At 38.8% G+C, this 26,870-nt stretch overlaps 1 protein-coding gene across 9 annotated transcripts in view; it reads right to left on the bottom strand.

The window, feature by feature from the left end:
- The window catches only part of FAM13A (family with sequence similarity 13 member A), a 359,485-nt gene that overhangs the window by 77,640 nt on the left and 254,975 nt on the right, over positions 1-26,870 (bottom strand). For 3 of the 9 annotated variants that reach the window (XM_032861787.1, XM_032861771.1, XM_032861777.1), the window contains 2 exons: positions 18,358-18,402; positions 3,244-3,285 (listed from right to left, as the gene is read on the bottom strand). The exons of 1 other annotated variant lie outside the window; for it this stretch is intronic. In XM_032861787.1, the coding sequence (XP_032717678.1) occupies positions 3,244-3,285; positions 18,358-18,402 (87 nt within the window). Of the gene's footprint in view, positions 1-3,243; positions 3,286-18,357; positions 18,403-20,187; positions 20,305-20,445; positions 20,584-26,870 lie in introns of those variants that run through there. 5 more of the 9 variants (XM_032861802.1, XM_032861791.1, XM_032861795.1 and 2 more) reach the window with 5 other exon arrangements.

Raw genomic sequence — 26,870 nt, 5'->3', positions numbered from 1 at the left:
ACTGGCTGTTTGAGCTACTGTAGCTGCAGGCATCCTGCAACATGAGACGGCAGCAAGTGCAGATTTGTAGCTACTGTTTCTTTCCTTTGGGGGGAAAAAAGGACAAATAGTTCTGGTGAGTTAGGCTAGGGTGGAGGAGTGATGAAATTACAGAAGACAGAGTTCTTACCACAGCAGATATTTAATCTAGAATGTGAATATATGAGTGTATGTCCTGCCTGACTACAGAAAAAACTGAAGGCAACTGAAATGTATAGTAGACTGCCATGTGGTTCAGACATGACTGCTTGTAACAGAGAATCGTAATCACAGAAACTGGAATTCTACAAGGTGAAAAGTGGAGCAAGGTAACGATTGCAATGGCCTCTGTGGCTCCCGGTTCCTGGATTCCACCTGCCTTCCCCAAGCCAAAGAAAGGGCCTGGAACCTGCACTAGTGCACTGTAAGTTCTCTGCATTGCTCTCCATCTCTATTCTCTACCGCACAGACTCTATCTTCATTATAAATAATGCACCTTGTCTCCACTCCAAGAGCTGGATGCTTGTCTGATGTCCTGTATCTGAATTCCTTTATGGATCATCTCTTCTCCTCCCTCTGACACTGGAGCCCTGCTGTGCTCTATCTTCTGTGTTGATCCAGTCTTCCTGAAGATTGCCCACTCCCAGACCTGCAGACACTGAGTTTTGCTGTTCTATCTCATGCTGGACCTTTCAGAATAAACTACCTTCTGAATATCCCACCCCTGACCAGCTGCCCCATCCCATCTCCTCTGCCTGTTTGCCTGTGGCTGGATCTACTTCTGATGAGTTCCCAGCTCAACCGATGTGTCTCATCTCTTGTTTGGACCTTTCCTCTCTGTCTACACGCCACCCCCCACCTCAAAAAAGCCCAAAATCAAAACCCAAAAAACCCTTGACCAGTCAACCCTGTCAAAATATAATACATAGCACTCGATATTCAATATTCCTAGTCAGGAAAAATATCATTTTCCAACTACCAATCATTTTTTACTTTCCAAAGCTGCAGTAAAAGATTTTAAAATCTTTTTAAAAGATTTAAAAAGAGCCAATTTAGTTTTTTATCATGTTGACAAATTGTTATGAAATTCATGAGTCTTGGAATAACTGGCCTTTCTGAGAATTGTAGGAAGGGAATCTTAATAAAGTAGAAGAAAAAGGAATGGAAGACAAAAAGACCACAGAAATATAAGTACATTTAAAACATTTAGGCACTCATTTGCTCTTACTAGAGGTAGTGCAAAAATGCACTAATTTATAAATTAAACTGTCAGTGGACATGTTATGTTTTTAGTTCAAAAATCTGGAAGAACTTTAATTATAGTTAACAATCCTGTATTTTTTCTTCCACTTAAATTCTGTGCATTAGAATAACCCAGGAAGAGTTAATCTCAAAGCAGCCATGCAAATAATTTGAAAACAAAACAAAACAAAACAAATAGATTCTCCCTACTTCTTGTCAATGAGATAATTAAAAAGAAGTTAAATTAACTTGTACCAATTTACTTCTTACATAATTTCTAAGACTACCATGTAGTGTTATTCAGAAAAAGAAACTATATTTGAGATTTTAATTTCAGGACAAATAATAATTATTTTTTTTCATTTATGAAATAGCTCCACTTATTTAAAATTTCCAAAGGAGTGCCTGCTGGTAACTTCCTTTTTCTGGAAATTTACCTCTCCTGTACGTGTGGGTTAGTAGGCATATTCATTGTTTTTTACTACTTCCATAAGATTTTAGTTTTTATGACTCAAATAGCTTCTACCAAGTGTTATAGTACAGAATTTCTTTTTCAAGACACACTTAGTTTAAACAATTTAAAAAATCATATTAGAAAACACAATTATGTGTCTCTTAAGGTCTTAAGACTTATAAACCCTTTTTTCTCCAACAGTTTTTTAAAATTGTTAAAAAGACACAATTCAGTACCATGTAAAACATAGACTAATATTACCTAGAGGAATAAAAATAAGACAGAGGTGGGGGACCGGGGTGGCTCAGTGGGTTGAGCCTCTGCCTTCAGCTCAGGTCATGATCTCAGGGTCCTGGATGGAGCCCCACATTGGTCTCTCTGCTCAGCGGGGAGCCTGCTTCCCCCCTCTCTCTGCCTGCTGCTCTTCCTACTTGTGTTCTCTCTCTGTGTCAAATAAATAAATAAAATCTTTAAAAAAAAAATAAGACAGAGGACAGTTCTCATTTGCTGGCATGATCTGGTGCTGTAGTCTTCTGTACCATGTAAAACTTAATTTCCGTTAATATAGGATAACCACTTGTTTGATATTTCTGTGTGTATTTACATAATGAATACCAGAGTCACCATGTACTTGGCAACAACATCCTCATGTGTTTATAGTAGCTGTATAGTTGAGGTAGCCTACAAACCAAAATATGCTGATTTGGTTGGCAGGAAACCAAAGTGAATCAACTGGACCACCATGTTGTCTCAGACTAAAACCTCAGATGTTCTCTCTTTTGCCACAGTGTGATTATGCAATATGCTTTGAGTTGCTGAAGGGCGGAACAGTACTGAAAAGCAGTTACTTGGCTAAGACTAAAGTCTTATGACACATTTCTGAACTATTGTTGGTTGAATTAAAGCCTAACTCTAACTCTGGGACTATCATAACATATCAGATTTAGAAATAAACAAACTATGTATCTCAAATCCTGACATCTTTTAAAGAAAATAGATTTCCAAAATTGCAGAAAGAGTTTTAACATCTACTTTGAATTCTGTAAACTCACCTGTTTTAATAGTTGTTTTTCTGGCTTCATAAGCTTTAGAAAATAACCCTACACTCCACAAACTTGCTGAATACTCAGTTTCACAATCCACTACTGTATAGAAAATGATCTAACATAGTTGAAGCTTTGTGCTCACACCCCTCCCCCACCTTCATCTATGCATGGAACAGAAGTTTTTAAGATGTAGGTAACAGCATAATCATTAGGCAATTTCTGAAATTAAAATAGGTACCTTGACATTTCTGAATTTAAAATAAAATCTTATTGTAATCTTTTTAGCTCTACTAAATTTAAGATTTCTTAAACCAAAGAGAAGAAAAACACTGCATAAGGAATATTATAAAGGGTTCCAATAAGCTTAGTTTGGCCACAGTGTAGAATACTCTATTGAAAAGAATTAAAATGGGCAAATAAACGCAAAGAAGCCCTACCCCTCTTTCATTCCCTGTAATAGAACAACAAAAATCAAATAAATACCTCAAATAGAAAGGTGACATAGGTCTTTCATCTTCCTGTGAACTAAAAGGAAAATAAATTTTGTATTAATTTCTCTTAATATTTTAACATATCAATTTTACTAAAACTCTATTCTTCCTGTCAGAAATTCTATTTTGACACATGAGAGCTAATCTCACAATGGAGTAAAGTTAGTAAAACATCCTTTACCTTGGACCTAGCCAAGGTCAATTACTTCTTCATGGGAGACCATCAAGAGAGGTTTCTCTCAAGATTAGCCTCAGGCAAAAGTCAGTCATATCACTTTTTCAAAAGGAAGCTTTTTACTACCTTATTTCTACAGGCCCCATCCAAGTTCCACACATTATACATAAATCCTTAAAATGATTGCATACTCAATTATCTCAATAAAGTTAATTATAGCTCATTACCATGATGATGAAAGTAAGAAACAGACAACAAAATATTCCTGTTAAGGGTGAACCACTTCAGGAATGAGGCCCTAGCAATGAAAGACGCATCAGCAAACACTGGCTCGGTGTCTTCTGTAGTTACTCTAAGTATTAACGAGTATGGATAACGTGTAAGGACATAACTGAAATTATATAACTAGTTTACAGTCTTCAATCAACACAATAGTGTACATTCTTCAAACACAACAATATGAAGCTTAATATAAAAGTATTTTTAAAAATGTAAGATATATACAATACTTTTTCCCTTAACATATGTTTTTCTTCTGATAAATGACTTCAAAGCAAAGAATCAGTCTCTTTCCCTTAGTGTCTGCTGGAGTGATCACACAGTCATAAAATTTACTTTCAAACAGCACTCCCCTCAATATATGACTAAGTATCTATTTCTACTAATTACGTACATCATTAAAGAGATAAAAGTAGAAAAATAAACTATTAGATAAAGGCAAAAAGAAGACCTAGTATTTCTTCTTATAGCCATGGTTAATCTTATACACCACCTGGGGTGTCCACGACCTTTGGGGAAGCAACTAGGTAACTTCGGTTTTCCCTCTCTTGGCTTATTTTTTATTTTCTAAAGGATCACTGAGGAAAAGAGGAAAGTTTGCTTCCATTGGTAATATTATCCTGGCAAAATCTCACTACACAGTTATATTGTAAAACACATACACACAAACACACCTGTCCAAGAAGTTGAAAAGGTCTTAACATTTTAGTTGGAAAATGGCACATAAATTATGACACACTATTTTTCATTCTTGCCTGATTTTGGTTTCCAGTTTCATTATAGCTTAGCTGTTCTAATGTTCATGTTGCCAAAGACTTCAACGCTTGTAACCAGTTGTGCCAATTCTTCCAAAGTGGTGGGTAAACGATGGATCAGCTTTGTTATTGCCTCAAATGTGGGGGGACTGAGGACACAGCTGAAGAGTCAGGTTGCACAGCTGAAGCTTTAGAGGTGACATTTGGGAAATGTCCACTGGGAGCAGGGCTATTACAGGAGGGGAACTCTTTAAGCAAAACTGGTACAAGGAGCTTACACAGTGGTTTCAAAAAATTCCTTGAGAACACTGCACAAAACAAACTATAAAAAATGTTGGGAGTTGGCTTTCCTAATCAAGGATTCACTGTCAAAAAGTACTAATTATGACCAACAGTATGCAAAAAGGCTGCAACTAAAAACTTCTAACGGTTTTATTATTATAGGAACATTGCCTCCATGTGTTATAAAAGGGGCAGTGTACTAAACATTTTTATGCCCACAACAGATCCTTAACTCTAACATGCAACATTTTAATGAAATTTAACAAGGGTACTTTAGTGAAGATTCAATTAGCAATATGGTTGGTTTCCTTGGAACTTAGAAGTGCTTTTGGGAGAAGATTTAGATGGTGCAGAGTTCTAAACACAGCTGTTGGTATGTTTTGGCTAATGTTTATTTTGTGTACATGTGCTAAATTTCTTTGTAGCAAACAGAGGCAATCAAAATCAATCCTTTTTTCTCTAACATCTTTTCTTCCTCACACATGTACTCATTAGCCAGGTGCTACTTACTGGGTGTTCCAACATTAATTAACTTGTATAAATCCTTATCAAAACCCCTCCTGGTACTTGTTCCTCAACTCAAGGTAAGTAAGCTCAGAGGGGGTACCTAACAGGTGCAGGTCACAAAGCCAGTGATGTGTGAGTTATTGTATTACAAGTTAGTCCATTTCTGTTATTTACCATCTTCCCTTCAGTCTTAAGCTATCAGAATATGGGGGGGAGGTGAATAGGTGAAGAAAATCGATGTGATGGCCAGTCTTCATGGCAGCAGCCCTTAGCAAGATCTCGTGGAGTTTACATCCCCCATATCATGCTTCTGATTATAATGACTCTTCACCAAACTTAGTCCATTCACGATATATGATGATGGGCAGCATGTGTAAAGTGCCTGTTTCATTAAAATGTACTGGCCGTATAAGAGTATCTCCTGATAGAAACCTAAGTTTTTAATCTTAAGCAAGTATTTTTCAGGCTGTATCTGCCTGAAAACAAGGTAAAGTTGTCAATGAAAGATGAAATCAGAAATTCTTAATTTGGGTATGTCCCTGCAGTTTGACTAATTTTACATGTTCCCAAAAAGAAAGTGTAAATACTGCAATTTACATAAAACAAAACAGACTCAGTAGTAGATTTACTCAAATCAGCAGCAGTCAACAGGGCACCGACCCATGCACAGTACTCAAGAAGAACAATAGAATTCAAAAAAGAAAAAGAAAATAAATCAATTTTGATAGTTAATTTGCATATTTCTCCTTTTCCTTTTCATCAAAGTACCCTTTCCATGGGTTTTTGTAACTTGACAAGGGTATAAATTCTGAAACAAAACTGAAGCACTGACTTCAAATTAAGTCAACTAATTCTAAAAATCAATTTAAGGCACTGATTTATTTTTTAATCATTTATTTTTTAAAAAGATTTTTATTTATTTATTTATTTATTTGACAGAGAAAGACAGTGAGAGAGGGAATACAAGCAGGGGGAGTGGAAGAGGGAGAAGCAGGCTTCCTGTTGAGCAGGGAGCCAGATGTGAGGCTAGATCCCAGGACCCTAGGATCATGACCTGAGTGAGCCAAAGGCAAACGTGTAATGATGGAGCCACCTAGATGCGGCTCCCCAAACGCACTGATTTTAAAGGCAATTTTAAGAAGAAATGGCTAAGGTCAATTCTTCCAAATAGAACTGAGAAATGAACTTTTCCACAAAATTTACATTTAGAAAAAAGTCACCATTTCTACATTTGTACAAAATGGATATTTTACTATTGTTATAGGCCCCCACGTATATATTTATAGAAGTTAGGTATTCCTGTTCCTGGATTTATGTTAATTTAATGGCACGTGCAATGATATTAAATTAGTCACAATTTTTGGCCTAAATTTTAAATTGAGAATTCTGACCCATTTTTAATTTTTTAAAATAAGCACAAATACTGTGAATGAAAAAGCGAGTGTGTGTCATGAAATTAAGTCAATGACAAACTCTACTAACTTGGAATACATTCAATTTCCTCCTTGGTTTTTAGTATAAACCCCAGGTTTTAATTATTTCCTGTTTGCTAACTCTGAATAATGGCCAAATTTAAGCAGCCAATCAGTTTATCTTTTTTTTCCCTCTTTTTAAAAATTTGAACATACACTGAGAGATTTGGGCAGGCACTTTGTGCATGTCAGGCAATCATTATCAGGAGCTTAACATCTTCAGGCATGTGGTCATATATGCTCTCAAAACAATGGCCTCTGGGAAGAGCATTTATCAAATAGACCCAAGTAACAGTCCAAATCTAGGAAGCTACAATTGAGAAGGGCAGCAGCAGATACCATGTTTTTAGTGGGGTCCTAATAGAATTTATTTATAGGGCTTAATACTGGAAAATGCATAGAAATGAATCACACCTAGACTTAGTTTCTTCATGAGTTGCACTAACTTCTAACCGGAAGACACGGGATATAATGCTAATCAATTTAATTACACAGTAAGCTAATGGATATCACAAAATGTGTAGCGCTTTCTATGTCTGAGAAAAAACAAATACTGTTGGGACAATCCTAAGAGTGTGGTATTCAGAAGGGACCTTCCACAGCTGGATCAAATCACCATTCCATCCAATTCCCTTTTGAACTGTTCTGATAAATGTTCCAATGAGTCCAATGTTCTAATTGGTCATTGTGGCTGGCTACCAGAAAAAGAAAAAAAATGAACATCATCTGCATATTTAGTTACACAGTTTGAATTTTCAAGTTATTTGAGCTAGAAGAAGTAGTTTGCAAGTGCTCCTTGAGTACTGAGGAGAATTAAAAAAAAAAAAATCAGGTAAATGCTAAGGATTAGGTTCCATTCATGGAAGAAACTAGGAAAAACCATCCGTGGGGGGCTAACACAAAACAAAGAGCAAAAAAGTGAGGGAGCAAAAGGATACAATTAAAAGTATTAAGTAAGCATTTTTTTCCCCTGGAATTCAAGGTTTTTCTTCATATTGAGAATTTTCTAGAGAATGATGAGGTGAGTGAAATTAGCACATTTCCTTCCCTTCCTTCCTTTCTCTGCAAAGCCTCAAGTGCCACACTTCCTTGAGAGCTTTTAATTTATGCCCAATCCCAGACATGAACCATGGACCACTCCAGCAGGGGAGTGATGTAGCAGCTGGTGTGCTTAGAGTTTTGGTTTGGCCCCATTTAGGGATATAGAAAAGAAAAACAATCTCCCTGTTCTTCTTGGGAAACAACTGTAAATGCTTTCAGGTTGGTTTATAGCTAAGTGTTTGCAGCTATAATTCTGAGAGGTATTTCTGTAGATATAGGATACTGTATTATAAGTTTTGTTTAGTTGTATTATTTGCATGCTATGACTAAGAACACAACACTTCTCCAGTAGAAATAAAAACAAATTATTGAAGCTTAAGAGCAAATCAGTTTGCCTGACCAAAGGGTTAATGCAAAGAGCTGAAGCTGTTGATAGTCACAGGACATGAATTTTTAGCCAACACTAAGAGCTATTATTTTTGAGGCAAAATAAACAGACCAAACAAAAAGACTTGCAAAATTGAGAACTTTTTTCTTAATAAGACAGGAAAATGTTTTTACCACTTTCTTGATCGCCTAGTGGAAATCTGAATATATTGGTTATGGGTTCAATTGTGTCCCTTCAGAAAGATATGTGGAAGCCCTAACCTTCAGTGTCTCAGCATGTGACCTGATTTGGAAAGGTCTTCACAGAGGGGATCAAGTTAAAGACATCATCAGTGTGGGCCCTATTTCAGTATAATGGGCACCCTTCTAAAAAGAGGAAGTTTGGACACAAACATAGACATGCACATGGGGAGAACACTGTGTGAAGACAGAGTTGTGTCTGCACAAGCCAAGGAACCCATAGAAGCCAGGAGGGAGGCCTGGAACAGATCTTTCTCCACAGCCTCAAGAGAGCACATGCCCCTGCCAACACACTGATTTGGGATTTCTGGCTTCCAGAACAGAGAGACAATAAATTTCTGTTGTTTTAAGCCCCTCTGTTTGCAACAGCAGCCCTAGAAAATGAATACATCTACCAAAATTTTTTCCTCTAAATTCAGAAATAAGAACCTCACTAACAAAGTTGTCTCCATCTTACAAAAAGGTTGTCTGTGAAAATTCCTTTATAGATCTGCTATGACTAGAATTGATTTTTAACACTCACATGGGGATTTGATCTCCAAGACTGTAGTAAACTCCCATTCAAATGAACTATCTTCAATAAGTAGTCCAGATACAATATTTAAAAAAAAATTTTTTAAAGACAAACTTTTGGCTATGTTTCAGTTAGAAACACATTTTACATCTTTATTCATACCCATAGAATGGACATAAAATTTATGAAATTATCCTTTGTTTGGACAGTTCCTTTTTCTTTTTTCCTTCCTCCCTTCCTTCCTTCCTTCCTTCCTTCCTTCCTTCCTCCCTTCTTTCCTTCCTTCCTTCCTCTCTCTTGCTTTCCTTCCTTCTCTCTCTCTCTCTTTTTCTCTCTTCCTTTCCTTTCCTTTCCTTTCCTTTCCCTTTCCCTTTCCCTTTCCCATTCCCATTCCCTTTCCCATCCCTTTCCTTTCCTTTCCTTTCCTTTCCTTTTCTCTTTTCTTTTCTTTCTCTTTCTCTTTCTCTTTCTCTTTCCCTTTTCTTTCTCTTTCTCTTTCTCTTTCTCTTTCTCTTTCTTGTAGGCTCCACGCCCAGCCTGGAGCCCAACACTGGGGACTCGAATTCACAACCCTGAGATCAAGACCTTAGCCAAGATCAAGAGTTGGGCACTTAACCAACTGAGTCACCCAGGTTCCCTTGTTTGGATATTTTCTATTGTGTTACATTTTACTTATGTAAAATTATATAAAATACTGGTCACAACCTGCTACATTGATTTTATGACCACTAATAGGTCATGACCCACAGCTAAAAAACACTGTTCTAAAACACTGTGCCAACTACACTTCTCTCTTGCTTGATATATATAATGCACGCTCAATGAATGTTGTTGAATTAAGATCTATGTTCCCACTGGATGGAAACAAAACACTCTTTTCTTTGCCCCATTGCCAGAGTCAGCTCTGGGCCAAAGAAGTACAGAACTTGTCTAGTCTGGATGGCAGATAAGCAGAGAGGAAGTGGTCCCAGAAAAATCCAGTAGTGGGCATGACAACATAGTTCTAGAAAGCCTTGGGGAAGTTGACAGAGCACCTCCAAGTCTCTTTTAAAGATTCTTTTCCTGGTTGACTCAGGAACACATAGTCTCTTTGGATTCTTCCTGGTTTTATGACTGTGACATTCTTTATCAGCCTGCGTCCTGTCTTTGGAATAAAAAAACAGACGGGGAGGGAACAAATGAACATCTCATTCTACTTCACTCCCATCGACCTAACTACTTCCATCTCTGGATTCCCTTCTGATGAACATCATTCAGATATTTGAAGGGCTGGAGGGTGTGCACCGTCAGGAAAGAGCTCCTCATCAGGGAGGGGGAGGTTCCTTTATCTTCGGTTGTGTCTCCCCTTACACTCAGAAAGTCCGGAGTGAAGCAGAATTACATGCTGACTGACTGATGCAGCCAGGAGGCTCACACTGCACTTTGTGGGGGGTCTCGGCTGGAGACATGTGTTGAAGTCACAGAATGGACTCTCCTTACAGAACTTTATTCCTAGTCCCACATTTGGTCAATCACCAAATTGTGCTTATTTTACCCCTGTCCACCAAAAAACAAAAACAAAAACCAAAACAAAAAACCAAAACAGAACAATTCCCTGCCGCCCATACCAGTTTATTGTTAATACTCTACCAGCTTCACACTCCTAACTTAAAAGCCTCTGCCACTTTCCCATGGCTTTGGGATACAATCCAAAAGTCTGAGTCTAGCACACAAGGTCCCTCCTAATCTAACATACCCCTGTAGACCACTCACTACACTTTTCTAAGTCCTCCTCTTTGTACGTGCTATTCCCTCCATCTTTAACGCTTCCTCCACCTCTCTTGGCCTGGTGAATATTTCATCATGCAGCTCAAGTGTCATCTAATCTGGAAAGCCATCTCTGGCACCCTGGAGAGGGCGATGCTTCTTCCTCCAGGCTCTGATACACTGTTCATAGCTATAAGTGAGCAACACAACACCAGAATTTGTGAGTTCAGACGTGTGCCTCACCTCCTGAATATGTCTTTATGTTCGTACCACCTCAATCATCCAGCAGGGTACTAGAACACTCCAGGTGCTCAGTCAATGGTGAGTAAAATTAGCATCGTCAAGACTTTGCTGAGTGCTAATGCTACTGCTTGATATAATATTTTGAAAACATGCACTCTTTCTTTTAAAAGATTTTATTTATTTATTTGACAGACAGAGATCACAAGTAGGCAGAGAGGCAGGCAGAGAGGAGGGGGAAGCAGGCTCCCTGCCGAGCAGAGAGCCCGATATGGGGCTTGATCCCAGGACCCTGGGATCATGACCTGAGTCAAAGGCAGAGGCTTTAACCTACTGAGCCACCAGGCACCCACTATTTTGAAAACAAGCACTGTTTCTTATTTGTAAAATTAACTGGGCCAGCTAGGAGCATTTTCAGATATGTGCATGTTGATTATTTTAAGTTATCCTATTCCCTTCTATTCAAAACTTAGTGAAATCAGAACTATTCCATGGGTTTTCTCCCATCCTTAAAAACAAGAAATTAATTTCTTTTCTTCAGCAGCACAACTGAGGTGGGAATTCTGCCACTATGCCAGTAATGTAAACGCTGTACTTTCTGTGGTGTAGAGGGAACCCAGAAACGGATGTGTTCAGGCAAGGTAATAGGGCCTCGCCACACATTCTATCTGTTTGTTCTGGCTTGAGAGCAGGAAAAGAAAATTATTTCACTTTACTGCAAACCCCAAGGTTGTTTGGGGCTTAAAGAACTTTTTGGTTTAGTCACAAAGCTGTTTTCAAGGCAGCTGGAAGTTTTCATTTGTCTTTGAGATTCTTGTTCAGAAAAGTGATGTGTATCACTGATTGCCTTTGGGAGACAATAATTTAGAATGCTATGTACAGTCATTTTCTTTATGGTGGAGTTGATATTAGTAGATGAAAAAATATTTTTAGAACATAAATAAGTAAGTTAAAATATTTCCTAATCTTTAGTTAAATAGACTTAAAAGATATGAGGATACATGCAGGAGGAAATAAGGAAAGAGTAAGTTATTTTTACTAACTTAAAAAAAAAATAATTACCATTAGGGCACCTTGATGGCTCAGTTGGTTAAGTGTCTGCCTTTGGCTCAGATCATGATCCCAGGATCCTGGGATCGAGCCCAACATCGGGCTTCCTGCTCAGCAGGGAGTCTGCTTCTCCCTCTGCCCCTGCCGCATCCCCCTGCTAGTGCACTCTCTCTCTCAAATGAAGTCTTTAAAAAAATTACCATTACAAAATTATTAATGGTTTGTTAATAAGTTTTTATTTAACAGATATTAATTTCCCAGAGTGTTAAGTCTGAAAGTGGATTTCTCGAGGGAGACAAACATATGCAGAGAGCAATGCAAATTATCCTCTCACCTTTCCTCTAATGAACCCTTCCTCTGCCGGATACAAGGGCTCATTCAGCATTTTTTGAGTAGCTACCATGCATCAGAGCCAATGAGAGGTGCTGCAGATACACAGGCTAGTAAGATATGGCCTAAATCCTTACAGAATTTATAGGCCAGAGAGAGACAGAAACTTGAAATTTGGTAATGATTATGAGAAAAGGATACACAGCTACTATGCGTTGAGGCCTCAGCATAACAAGTCAAGGCTTTGGGCTAAGAGCTTCACACACATTTTCTTAGTGGACCCTCAAAGACACCTTTGAGAGAGGTATCACTAACTGGATTTTTTTCAGATAAGCAAAACAAGTCTTAGAAAGGGTAATTCACCAGGGGGAGGCCGGAGAGCCAGGTACGGGTGGGGTTCAAACCCAAGTGTGTGGAAGCCAGAGCCCCGGACCTTACACTCAAGCACCAAGCACTCTGGCAGGTTAGGTGACATGAGGGACACTGGGAATGAGTTTTGAGGGTCACTGAGGCATTACCAGGAGGAAGAGAATGGACAGGGGACTCCTTAACAAAGAGAAGACACTGTACGAAGGCAGGAGGTTGCACGCAGGGAGCTCAGCACTGTGGATGCAGCAGGTGTGTGCCAGGCAGAAGGCCCCAGGCCAGGCACCCTGGAGTTTCTGCTAAGTCAAGGAACTGAAAATGAAGGAGAGTCACTGATAAAAATACTACACAGTGTATCAATGGTCTGCTCTGGCTGGCTGCTGGTTCCTAATCTCGGTTTCAGGGGCTATTTTAATCTAGACAGCGAAGTTATATTTCCTTCCATGATCATTTTGCTGACAGCAAAATACTGATGTATCACTTTAAGCTCTTTCGAAACCCTTAACTTTTTCTAGCATTTTAATTCCACCGAATATGATCTGAGTAAGGCAGTTCAGTTCTTTGTTTTTATTTCCACTGAATTCGACTTTTCTCATTTTTGTTCTTATAGCTGATAAGAAGATACATGATTTCCTGACCCCAAACCTTAAAGGTTTTTATCAAATGTATCCTGTGTCTCTGCTCTCCACTACTGCGCAGTATTTTTCCTTCTTTAGTTAGGTATCTTAATTTAAAAAATCAACTTCTTGGGCTTTGTACTGTTTTCTCCTTCCTTCCTTGCTTGCTTGTTTGCTTCCTTCCTTCCTCCCTTCCTCCCTCCCTCTCTTCCCTTCCCCATCCCTCCCCAGCTGTTTCCCGTTCACATGCCATTCTTATGCGAGAAGTAATAGCAGTTTCCACATCTGCCTAAGGGTTATAACATAGTGTCCAGATGAGGCAAATCTTTAGAGTCAGAAATGGATTAGTGGTTGCCTAGAGTTGGGATAGGGGGATTATAGGGAGACTGACAGTTGTTTAGTTAGTTTGGGCTGTTCTAACAAGATACTACGGATGCGCAGCTTGAACAATAGAAACATTTACTTCTCACAGTTCTAGAGAAGGCAAGTCTAAGATTACGGTGCCAGCATAGTCAGGTTCTGGTGAGAATTCTCCCTGGCTTGGTGGCTGCCAAGTCCTTGCTATATCCCCCCATGGTGGGTGGGGGGGATGGGAAGGAGTGAGTACTCTGGCCCCCTTATCTCTTTATAAGGACACCAATCCTGTTATGGGAATGCCACCTCTATGACCTCATCCAAACCCAATTAGCTCCCAAAAGTCCCACCTCTAAATTCCATCACACTGGAGATTAGAAATTAAAACATGTAAATTTTGGGGGACACATTCAGACCACAATAGGGTTGGACAGCTAAAGAACACAGGGTTTCTTCTGGGTAATGAAGATATTCTAAAATTGCTTGTAGTGATGGTTGCACAACCTTATGAGTATACCAAAAATCATTGAATTGTATACTCTATGCAGGTGAATTATATGGTTATATGAATCATATCTCAATAATGCTATTATCAAAAACAGTTTAATTTCCAGTTCTTCTTAAAGAATAATCCTTTTAAAAAGTTTTATACAGTACAAACTATTTCTTGGCCATTCATTTTGATCATCACATAAATATATAATTATCATAGGAAAAAAAGCAGGATAGAAGGTTTTGAGAGTTTCAAGAAATTTGATTCCATGGTATTTTTTTAAAGATTTATTTAATTGAAAGGTAATCAGCTCACTTTAGGGTCAGGTTGAAAGGGCGCCTCCTCCTACTTCCCCACCATCTTGTGTCCTCTCGAATATTTATTTGAGAGAGAGACAGAGAAAATCTCCAGCAGACTCCCTGCTGAGCATGGAGCCTGCCGTGGGGCTCCATCTTATGACCCTGAGATCATGACCTGAGCTGAAATCAAGAGTCAGGCACTTAACTTACTGAGCCATGATGCACCCCAATTTTAATGACACTTTGTAATGACACTTCCTACAAACCATTCTTTAGGTCACTTTCCAATATTCATCCAGTGAAATAGAATGTAATGCTAGAGCATCACCTTCACTGTGTTAAACAGTCTTGCATTCAAGGAATTGCAAGGCATTGCAAGTATAAAAATCAAGAAAAAAAAAACCACAAGAGAAAAGCAATATACTACTCTTTACGTCTGAATAGTTTTATCATTTACAAAGAGCTATCATATTCTTTAACTCTAAAATTGCCCCCATAAGTATGTCGAGTATTATCATCTCATTTTATAGACTGAAGAAAATGACCTGACCAAATTCATATGGCTAGCTAGCTCTCAGTATCTGAGTATGTTTTTATGACAGCAAGTTTACTACCCTTCTACCGCTTTCCCCACTGCTTTGTGCTGAATACCCAACACCTCCACTTTTTCCATGGTTAGGGTGATCTCCGTAAAATTTAAGAATGTTCTCATCTTAGTTCAAAATATCTTTTTTATTTGGAGTACTTAGCAAATATGTAGACTCCAGGGAAACTATAACTGTCCTATGAGAGTAGAGCCCACAGAGATCTTATTTCTTCCAATATAGACTAGATTAGTGAAGTCTAAGTTTAGATACACAACCCCATAAGGGTTAACCCAGATTTGATGTGGGGCAGTTTTTAACTCCATCTTAGACTGTCTCTGTGTAGGGGATGGGGGCGGGGGGTTGGTTTGCAGGCTGGGAGTGCTATCCAAGTGTCAAGTTAGTAATAATACAGGTTTAGAGATAAATTAACTGGTGGTGTCACCACAGGCAGTAGAGGGCTCTCTAACACTACACAGAAGATACACAAGCAGGACCATCATTACTTGGGGTGTTTCCTGGTTAACTCCCACATCATCCCCATGTTACCAGTTTTCTTGTTTGCAAAAGGTTATTCTAATAACAGATGAATTCCGCTGACGAGAGGTTTCAGTGAAGTTTTCCCCTATTGGGTCCCTAATATGTGCTAATTAACCCTGTTGCTCTGTGTCTTCTCAAAAGAGCCATTGTAATTTGAAATTATGATGGATTTTGCCATCATAAAAGAAGGAATAAGTAATATATATTGAATACCAAAATCTGATAGATGGAGTAATGAACAAGAAACTTTTACATAAATGTTCTTAATCTCAGTTTCTACTTTGACAAGTAAACCAGGGAAAGAATAGTATGCTAACACATGAAAGCAGATACCAATGCATTAAAACCAAAGGAATCTAAATTAATCACTAGGGTTCCTAACTTCATCTTCCATCATCATTCGTTGTGGATATAAACTGAGTTAGTGGCTAATGGAAAGTTAATCTAGCAAATCAAAATACTGTTGTGAAAGTTGAGAGTTTTGTCATAAACATAAGACTTAGGGTTAAGATTTGTTTCTTAGGGGTGCCTGGGTGGCTCAGTGTGTTAAAGCCTCTGCCTTTGGCTCAGGTCATGATCCCAGGGTCCTGGGATTGAGCCCCACATCGGGCTCTCTGCTCAACAGGGAGCCTGCTTCCTCCTCTCTCTCTGCCTACTTGTGATCTCTGTCTGTCAAATAAATAAATAAAATCTTTAAAAAAAGAAAAAGGCTCAGTGGGTTAAAGATTTGTTTCTTAGCCTGCTGAAATCTTTCTATACATAAAATAGAGATTCTAACTATAGCCCACAAAATATAAGGAAAAAAGTCCCCTGGGATATAAATCATGCAAAAAGCCTGAGGTATAGGTAAAGCCTGGAATCTGATAAAACATACTATCTCTTTAGTGACAGAAGGTGAACATAGTCACCTGAGTGAAGAAAACTTTTTTTTCAAAGTAATCTCTGCACCCCACGTGGAACTTGAACTCATGACTCTGAGATTGAGAGTCACATGCTCTACTAACTGAGTCAGCCAGGTGCTCCAAGAAAACTTATTTCAATTCTTAATTTAATATGGTTTCCCCATTTATTTTATTATTATTTTATTTTATTTCTTTGGGGGAACTTTTTCAGATGGCAAGAATATCTATATAGTGCTAAAGTGTACTGAGTTTTATCCTTTGGTATAAGAAGTACATATAGATATTTTAGTATTTTTAAAAAGAATGGAGACAGTCTAAACAACTCAACAGATATGTAATAAGATCCCATCTTTAAGCCATTTAAAGTGAATGGTAAGAACGGAGTTCCTTGCTTTACAGAGGTTCACATTCTAAATATTCAACCTCTGCAGTTTTTTCTAAAGATCATGCGTCTCTAAACAGTCAACTCCATCCCTGAAGGTCTACAAATTACAATAGGTAATGAACAGATGGCAAAATACATTAAAGGGAACCAAAGTATTTATTTAATCCTTAGCTTACAAACACATCTGTTATTCTCATCTCAGACACAGATTAGGAGTAACAAATTTATCTTCTACATAGTTTCACAATATGCTAAGAAAGCCTAAAAAGTCACCCATGGAAACTATAAGCTAAGCAGACATTAGGGTTAAAAACATGCCCTCTAATAAGATCATACACATAGGATGTTGTCCATGTTACCCATGTAACAGGCACATCTCTATTACTATGCTAATCATACTGTCCATTACTGCACTCACCACATGTGTTGTAATTGTCTGGTAGTATGACTGCATCTGCCCTAGCATGTGACCTCTTTGAAGCAGAGCTTGTGTCTCAATTACCTCAGTATCCCTGGTAGTATAAACTGTTTAATGTATTTGAGAATACTGTAAGCATGCTTTGTTGTTATAGCTTTAAAAACTTTATTTATTTGAGAGAGAGAGAGAATGGGGCAGTGGGGCACAGGGAGAGGGGGAGACACACACACACACACAGAATCTAAGCTGACTCTGCATTGGGCGTGAGCCCCAAGCAGAACTCTACCTCATGACCCTGAGATCACGACCTGAGCGGAAACCAAGAGCCAGAGACTTAACCGACTGTGCCACTCAGGTGGCCGTAGTATACTTTGTTCTAACAGGGAACACTAACACCTAGTAGATGAAAGCATGGATTATGAAAAAAAACAAAAAAAAACAAAAAAAAAAACCACTTATAAAGTCATGATATTAAAGATGTTATTTGGGGACGTTGAGTAGTATAGTGTTAGATTCTTATATATACCTGCTGTCAATGGCTTTACACAAGCTACAATCATTAACTAGAGTTTAGATAAGTGTTTCCCTGAGCGTGTGGACCATTTGTGTCAGATTTGCTTTCAGGAAGCTTGTTAAAAATGTATTTACTTTCCCTGTCACACCCAGATTCAGATTCAGTAAGTCTAGGGAAAGAGGGGAGCTTTACCTATAAGCTGATTTAAAAAAATTAGTTTCTCAGGTAATTCTCATGCACTTAAAGTATGAGAACCATTGGCCACTCTGCTCAGTACAAATAGGGAAGGTGAATTTGACTGATACTTCAAGATATTCTTTTACTCACCCACTTTTAATTCAGTTTCTAGCCCCTTACTGCTCTAAAACAGAACTGAGCAAAGCCCTCATGCCATCAGTCAGCATGCATTTCACAAGGCTCTGCAAACTACATGCTTCAGGCAGCGTTAACAGCAGGGGCAGTCGCCAAAAGTCATCATTACTAGAGACTCCCAGAAATCCTTAGCCTAAGGCACTGAACTGGGTTTGGAAGAAGCAGTTACACATGGGAAGAGGAAAGTTTTCTGCATAAGCATCTAAATTCACAAGGGATCCTTAAGAAAGAGAACTACACAAACCTGCTCCTTGCCTTCAGGAGGTTTATAATCAAAGGCAGGCATAGGCTGGAAGGGAAGAATGCAGGGTAATCAATCAAATGAAATTCTCAGAGCCACAGAGCAGTGAATGCACCAATTAGCATTATTGAATGCAAATTCAAATTATTCCTCTTACAGAGGCTTACTGATAAAGACTAACAATGCAAAATAATTCTGGAAATTATGCTAATTTGATTTCAGCTTTCATTAACTCTCTAAGCAAGGTTTTAGTGGTACAAAGATCTATTTTCTTAAAAATATTTACCAGTTACATTATCAAGAAGCTTACCACAGAGTTCAGTAATAGCCAATATTCTTCTCTAGAAAATGATTGCTTAAGACCCTTAAGACTGAAGTCATCATAAGCAAAACAAGTCCTCAGTTATAAAGCTGGAAACCAAATCAAGTCTCCAAAAAGCGTACCTTAGTTTTATAGTCTGTTGGACACTTCAAGTATGTAGTGCTTTCCACTGGGTTAATAGAGAAGAATTTTAGATCTATCCATGAACCACTATCTGTTCCCTTGGGTTATTAATTTTTAGGAAAGGAATTCCTGGGACACCCCATCAAGTTCCCATTGCAGGGCTCGTAAAAGTACAGTGAAAGAAAAACAACCACACTGGTCTCTGTCACAGTATCCATCTGCAGGAAACACGCTGCGAATAAACACTGAATTTTTCTTAACCTTATTTTCATTGTTGAAACATGAACACTCAGTAAAATACTGGTGGCATAGGTTTTAAAATTCAACTTCATTTTTGTCTAGATTTTTTCCAGCCTTATAAACTGTAATTACCACTTGATTTTTAAGATCATTTTCACTAATAAAACCCTTTATAGTTTTCTTAAAGGAAGTGTTTATATCAAATCAAATGGTACTGTATGTAAAGCAGTTAAAGTTGAAGTATAATAATATGATTGCAAAAGTAATTCTAAAAAGCATAAAACGTGACCTTGGGCAGCTCTGAGACTTCCTCTGTGCCTCAGTCTTCCAATTGTGAAACTGGAGGACTGGACTCTAGTCCTCACAAAGGTGACTTCCAGCCTGACCACTCCAGGATACATCCTTCACTTATTCCTTCACCAGCAGTTTGTTTGTTTGTTTTTAACAAGCCCTTTTGTTTTAATTTACCTCTCTCTGCTTTGGTATAACTCCTCTGCCCCGCCCTCCACAGTCCATACTACAATTATTAATGCAAAAACAGAACCCAGTGCTCAGTCATTCTTACATAGCATTTTTTTAAAAGGTGGCATTTGTATAATAAATCTATCTAGAATTATTTATGGGGAAATTCTGACCTTCGCATTTGTGTCCATGTATTGTAATGTACCTACAGACAGAAAATCCTTGCTTAGATCTGGACTCCAGAAGAGAGGGATCCTAACCTGCCTTTTTAAAAGGTCTCTCGCCTATAGACATCCTATCAAATGAGCTGAGAGCTTGCCACAGCTTCACAACACTGCGAAGGAGCTGATTCAGTTTTTTAGTAAACCCATTCTATACATTCTTTCCTTTCTGTTTTCCTTCAGAGGTCAGAGACGTTTTCTTACATCTATTTTCATCCAAGGAAGGAAATAACTGAACACAACATCATCAAGTGAGAAGCACAAGAAACTGGATGTCAATGTCAGTAAAAACGGCAGTATCATATTCAGAGTCTTCTGGTCTCGGGAAGGACATCACGGACGAAGGACTCCACACGTTTGCAGCACGCTACTAAAAAATGCCAAGTACTGGCAAAGTTACATGGTTTCATACAACTCAGAAAATGCAGAAGAGAATAAAAGAAAACACACAGGAAAGAGTACTACCTTTGCAGAGGCATGATTTCACAGGCCATCCTTGCAGACGAATTTGCCAGGGACCCTCACAACTGGCTCTTGCACACCGATCTGGCCGTCGGTGCAGGAAGCGGTTTCTCCGGGGTGAGCGGGGCTCGGGGCGGGACGGCAGGCTGCACCTCACAGCTGGAGCGGCCACTGGCGCTGCCCTTAGCCTCTGTGCAGCCGCTCCCAGCCTCCAAACTTCTTCAAGCAATGCTATTTTATCGGCTGCCTCTCTACACTTACACTGCAGTCCACTTTGACCTTTTGTTCCAGGGAAGCCTCTGAAACCTCCAGCCAATCAGCGGGGCAGTTGCCCTGGTGCTTAAAGGCGCTGTTTCTTTTGCTCCTGCTGCCGCCCGCTCCTCCTCCTCCTCCTCCTGTTTCTCCCCGGGCTTGCCTAATTCTGGTAACTCGAAACTTTCCTCTTAGCGAATCCGCAGACAAGCTTGTCAGTCTGGGGAGAGCAACCAATAACTGCGGCCAGAGCAAAGAGTCCCGTACTTCTCAATGTTACAGAGACTGCCAAGGAGGAAATCCATTTGTCAAAGAAAGACATCGCCTACGAAATTAAAGGTTTCTGTGACAGAAGGCAAGACCTAAGCTCCATCCCCTCTCTTCCTTTAAAAAAAAAAAAAATCCAAACAAACCGCTGGCATTGGAAGGCAAGCTACTTTTCTAGAAGGAAGGCATGCTTCTAGACCCTTGCCCTACCCACATTTATTTCCTGCTGTTTGTTTACCCTGCAGTGGTTACTAGTCACTGGTGACATCACCCCAGGCACGTAGCTCACACTTCTGGGGAGAATACATGTCCTAAGATTGTCCAGCTTCTCAAGGGATCAAAGCGTCTACTCCCATGGAAGTTATTTCAACTTACTATCTCTGCATTTTATCTTTTTAAAAATTGAATGTGCTTAAAAAAATTGAATGTGTTTATTTGCATAATCATTTCCCTCTAAGAACATTAACAGCATGTTTTGGTTGGTTGCTTATTGAGGTATTTATCTAGTGTTCTATTTGTCTATCTAGCTATTTGTTTATTTTTTACAAGTAACACCAAATCAATTTTTCCATAAGGTCTGCTAAATGCCTGTTAATTAACCTGCCTTCCCTTGCAGTTTCTGCTTCTGTACAGAATACTGAAGTGTTATTCTGAGGGACATAATTGCTAATCCATAGATTTCATACACCGCAAGAACAACAGAAGTACATTTAAAAAAATATTTCTTTCACATCACGAGGGCTGCAAGGAATTTATAAGAAAGCCCAGAGCATCACTTTTCGTAGGATAAAGGGCAGACGGCCAGAGTCCATGGTGTTGAGAAACAGCAGGGGCTTAAAGGTCCAAAAGGTAGCCTCCTCCCCTGTAGTTTTTCCCAGTTTTTTCCCCACAGACCACTCATAATTCTGAAGAACACAAAATCCTACTGTGTGTCCTTTTCTTTATTATACCTGCTAATAAAAACATTTCATTGTCTGACTAAATCTACTTAACTATATTTATGAAAGTGGGTTAAGTCATCCTGAAACTTGTGTTCAGATATTAACATAGAATATTAATGACTAAAATCAGCCTTTTAAATCAGAAGTTGACTTAAGTTCAGACTTTAATTAAAATATATTCCTTTTTTTGATATTAGATTGGGAAATTCTAATTTGATTCTACAACTTAGTTCTGTATATTTGCTTACATTTATTTTTCAAAATGCCTTTACATCTTGCTGAACACTTTGGTAAACTGCTTGAGTTAGAAAATCATGGTTAGGGGGGCTGGGTGATGGACAATGGGGAGGGTAGGTGCTATGGTGAGTGCTGTGAAGTGTGTAAGACTGATGATTCACAAACCTGTACCCTGGGGCAAATAACACATTATAAAAAAAAAGCCACATGAACTTTAAGTCATGGTCACATATCATAACATCTTCATTGATGAGTACAGTAGGTACTAGAAAATTAAGTAATTTGTTCAAATTTACATAGGAAGTCAGTGGCAGAACAGAAACTGGATTCACAGCTTCTCAGGTCTGCTCCCAAATCCTGCCACCTCACAGTGCTTACTCTAATCTATATGTATATGAGTTTTTAAATATTTTGTCAGATACAGATAGGTTGGGAAATACAGTTGGCCATTGAACCACACAGGTTGAACTGTGCAGGTCCAATCACACAGATTTTTTTTTTTTTCAGATATAGTGCAGTGCTGAAAATATTTTCTCTCTTCCTGCTGATTTTAACAACATTTTCTTTTCTCTAGCTCCCTTTATTGTAAGAAAACAGTGTGCAATACATATAACCACAAAATATGTCAGACAACTATTCAAGTTATTGGTAGGGCTTCGGGGAGTCAAAAGTTGTATATGGTTTTTCGACTGCACAGGGGTTGGTGTCCCTAACCCTTGTTGACCAAGGGCCAACGGTAATTAAAGTTCAAATGACAGAAGTAATATTTTGTCTTTTCTGATTTTTACGAACACATCAATACTAAAATGCGAAAATGAGTTCAACAATAAAGAACCCAGCATCAGTATGGTAAATTAAACTACAATTTACATTCATTAATTAAACTGTAAACTATAATTTACATTCATTACCTACTAAAGATGAAATCTGATGAATAGGGGGCGTTCAAATTTTAACACCTGATTCCACTTATGTTTCCTGATAAATTAAATCTACCTATCAGCATTCCTCTAACATGCCATATTACTAGTGACAGGTCAATGGTTATTTTTAAAAATTACTGACTGCTGTAACTCAGTAATCACATGCCTTTTCAAGTTTCATCATTTATTTATAACAATTCCTCCTCTTTTGGACTCTCGGTTTCTTTTCTGGGCATTGCTTGATGATCATTTAGGAATGTGTACCTGGACTATATAGTTCTTCCTCACTACCACACCCACCAAGGACTCTGGATCAGGGATCTATTTTGCTACTTTCCGTTGCTAACATCCTCAGAGCAGTTCCTCAGTCAGCCAGCAGGAGCGCCATTCCCGGGAACTCTACCAGTTCTAACTCCTCAAACACTGATACCCTGCCTGCATTTGCTCCACACTTAGCCCCTTCCCGTGCATCACTCAACCCCCACGATCCTGCCTCCCCCATCCCGCCTCCTCTTCCTTAGCTCTCTCTTCAGCAACAACTGTTCTTCTGTCTGCAGAGGATAACCTGCACCCAAACCAACTGGCATGCAGCTTAAAAAAAGGCACATTCCTCGCTCTCCTCAGCATTTAGTTATTTCTAAAACGGGTTCACTAGCTTCCTCAGCGTCTTCACCCTTTCTAAATCCTGCCAGCTGGGTTTTCTACTGCCAGACTGCTAAACATTGCAAAAGAAAGTCACATAACCCTGGCAACTAGTGGTACTAAAAATTCATGCTATTTAACCTCGGCATGAACCTCAATTCTGTGTGGCAACTTTTTAGTTATCTTAAATGACTTTTCACTGCATTCCCATAGAAACTGCTGCAGATCTTCAGTGCCACATACATGAAGCTCTCTCAGTCACTCATTACTTCTCCTCCAAAATTTATTCAGAAAGCCAAGATCATCAAATATGAGTGAGTGAGTACCTTTGGTCTTTGGTCTTTTTTGTTACACTTAACGGTTTAAGTGCACCCCTGCTCCCCATATATACACATCATACACACGTCTTCTTCTATTTGACTTCTTTTTTTTTCTCTCTTTTTTTTTTTTTTTCTATTTGACTTCTATTTGACTTTTTCCTAGTCTAGGAGAAAAGGTCTCACTCACAGGATGCCAATTTCTTATCTACCTTCTGGATCTCATCATTTTCTCCTTTCTCTGGAAGAAGCCTGATCTCTCCTAGATCTTAACTCAGCCCCCCTTCCAATAGGTCCCCAAGTAGGTGTCCCCCAGCCTTAAAAAGTTTTCCTCAGCGGCCCTGCTCTCTGGTGCTAGTGCTGTTTCCCTCTCTTTCCCACTGACAGACTTTCTCCAAAGCCTACCTCTGCCGTGCCCACTTCTGCATAAATTATTGACTTCCCACCCCATGCTGACGGACTTGAGACTTCATCACTTTTCTGAAACTGCTTTAAGGCCACCGGTGCTCTTTTGACTATGAAATGCCTTTTCTTGAAGCCCTTTCTACTCTTTTTTTAAAAAAAGATTTTGTTTATTTGAGAGAAAGAGAGCATGAGAGCGAGCACAAGCAGGGTGAAGGGCAGAGGGAGAAGCGGGGTCCTGGCTGAGCAGGGAGACTGATGTGGGACTCAATCCCATGAGCCAAAGGCAGACACTTAACCGGCTGAGCCACCCAGCTGCCCCCTTTTCTACTCTGAACTTTTCAGAAACACCCACCCTCGGTTTTCCGAGTCTTTGGCTCCCTGCCCTGTCATCTTTCCCAGGAATTCCCCAAATGTCCCTGATGTTTCCATCCTTTTATTTCATTTGTCTTTCCTTCTCTCTTACCAACCCTCCCTGCCCTGCCTTCCAGCCCAGCACCATTCAGTCCAGACATTTTATTAGGCCTTAATAAGTTGTGCTCTGGAATGAGGCTCCTGGAAAGTGTATCCTGACTCTATGACAGATGAGCAGTGTAAACTGGGGCGGGCTGTATATTAAGCTCTGAAGTTGCTCTGAGGAATAAATGAGATCATGTATGTAAAACAAAAAGAATAGTGCCTGGCAAATAATAAGCGCTAAATCATTATTAGTATTATTATCCTAATCAACACTTTGAAACACTCCTGTTATATGACCCTCACATTTCTCTTCCTCCTGGCCCCTCTTGTTAATGATGTTGTTATTCTCTTTACGAATCAGATTCAAAGTGTGAATCATCTTTCCTTCTCCTCCCCTGCCTCTCCTTAAGCAAAGCTGTTGACTGGCTTGTCTCTTTAATTAGCTGGCCTTGGTCATCTGCAGTAGGATGATGATCCTTCTGCCTCCACTCAAACTACCTTCAGTGCATGCATTTCACTATCGGAGTGAGTTTCCTACTGTGACTGTGATCTGCTCGCTCGCCACTCACCTTTCTGCTCAAAACCTTCATTAGCGCCCACCACCTCTTCAATGAACCCCAGTTATTTAATATGATGATTAAGACTCCCCACCAATTAACTCCAACTGATTCCTCCAGTTCAGCTGCTTATATTTCCTAAAGAAATCACTCCAGACAAACCCGGAGACTATTTTTGAATCTGCTCTAAACTTTTCTACCCCAAACATGAACATTCGTTCATGCTTTTCCTTCTGTCTGGACTATTTCACTATTCCACTTTCTCCCGGCAAAATTCTATGTATATGTCAGTCAGGTCTAGGACAGTTAGAAGAAATCTCTTTCCCCTTTTAAGTCCTATAGCCCTTTGCATCCCTAATGATATTTATCTTTTCTCTCCCTCCAACAGTTTTATTATTATTTGAATCTATATATTACTTCCCTATTGTAACATAAGATGTCTAGGATGAGAACTCCATCTTCCTGTAGCAACTACACAGAACAGACAGTAAGTGTTGAATGAATTCATTGATAGGTCAAACACTCTTCCAGAAACGGAAGCATAGTTCCTTTGATTAGATTTTAATTTATCAAGCAATATTTCCATCCACTTTTTAACATATCCCATTGTAGACCTACACTTAAGATAAAGCAGATGCCTCACCCAGGTTTAGGTAAAGAATGATAACCAGTAACTGATGAAAGAAATAAATCACTGAGTTTATACACTGATGTGCAAATAGAGATGACAAAGTAAGATTGTAAGATTCTATCCAAAACTTTTGAAAGCTTTTAAGCATTTTACATTATGTAGTTTCTCCTGGATTGTCTATTTCCTTTACTACACTTCGGCTGGCTTATAGACCTCTAATTTTCTTACATAATTTCTTCATCAGATTCCAAGTGTTTGGTAATACATGTGTTTGCCTTTGTGCTATCAAGAGCAAACACTGCTCCAAAAATGATGTGGCTTCAGTTGTTTCAATTTCAACATCAGTTTGAAGCAATCCAAGAGCCAAGAACATTTCTTGGTCACATTAGTTTGCTTTCATATATTGTTTTAAAATCAGACTGATTTATTTCCTAAAACAAAAGGACATATTAAGACAAATTCCTTCTTACAAGTTTGGTAACAAGGTGCTAATTTTTAGGCAAAGTTTCTTCCTCCTATTTTTATCCATCTTTGTAAAATGCACTAAGGAGCAACGGCTTTCACAAGACAGTGACACAGGACTTATAAATGGTAATGACTAAAGCTGATAGGAGTTTTTCATAATCATGAAGCTGGTATTTTTAGGGTACATATAATTTTGATACTCTGGTACTGCTGCACAGGGTCCTGATTAAACTTGCTCTCTGGCAATCTGTGTTAGAACACCAGCAAATTCCAGAGCTCAAGAAAACATCATCCTCAACCAACAGCAATAAATGTCAAAAAAAGGGGGTGGGGAGGAGCTACAGAGGTGGTATATATGTAAGGCAACTATCATTTCTTAAGAATCTATGCTGTGTTCATTTTAATAGATGTGGAAAGGAAGAAGTTAATTAACTCGAACACTCATCTAGTAAATGGGTCACATGAAGTCAGCATCTGAATGCCATATTTCCACTATATAATAGCTCTTACAGATAATAAAGTATTACAAATACCTATTGATATTACATATTATCAATAAGCTCCAAGAAATAAGGAATTCTTTTTTTTCTTTC

This window comes from Lontra canadensis, unplaced genomic scaffold (assembly GCF_010015895.1).
Source record: "Lontra canadensis isolate GAN:19392208 unplaced genomic scaffold, GSC_riverotter_1.0 scaffold1, whole genome shotgun sequence".
NCBI classification, from domain to species: domain Eukaryota; kingdom Metazoa; phylum Chordata; class Mammalia; order Carnivora; family Mustelidae; genus Lontra; species Lontra canadensis.
This window is presented reverse-complemented; position numbering and strand designations above follow the sequence as displayed.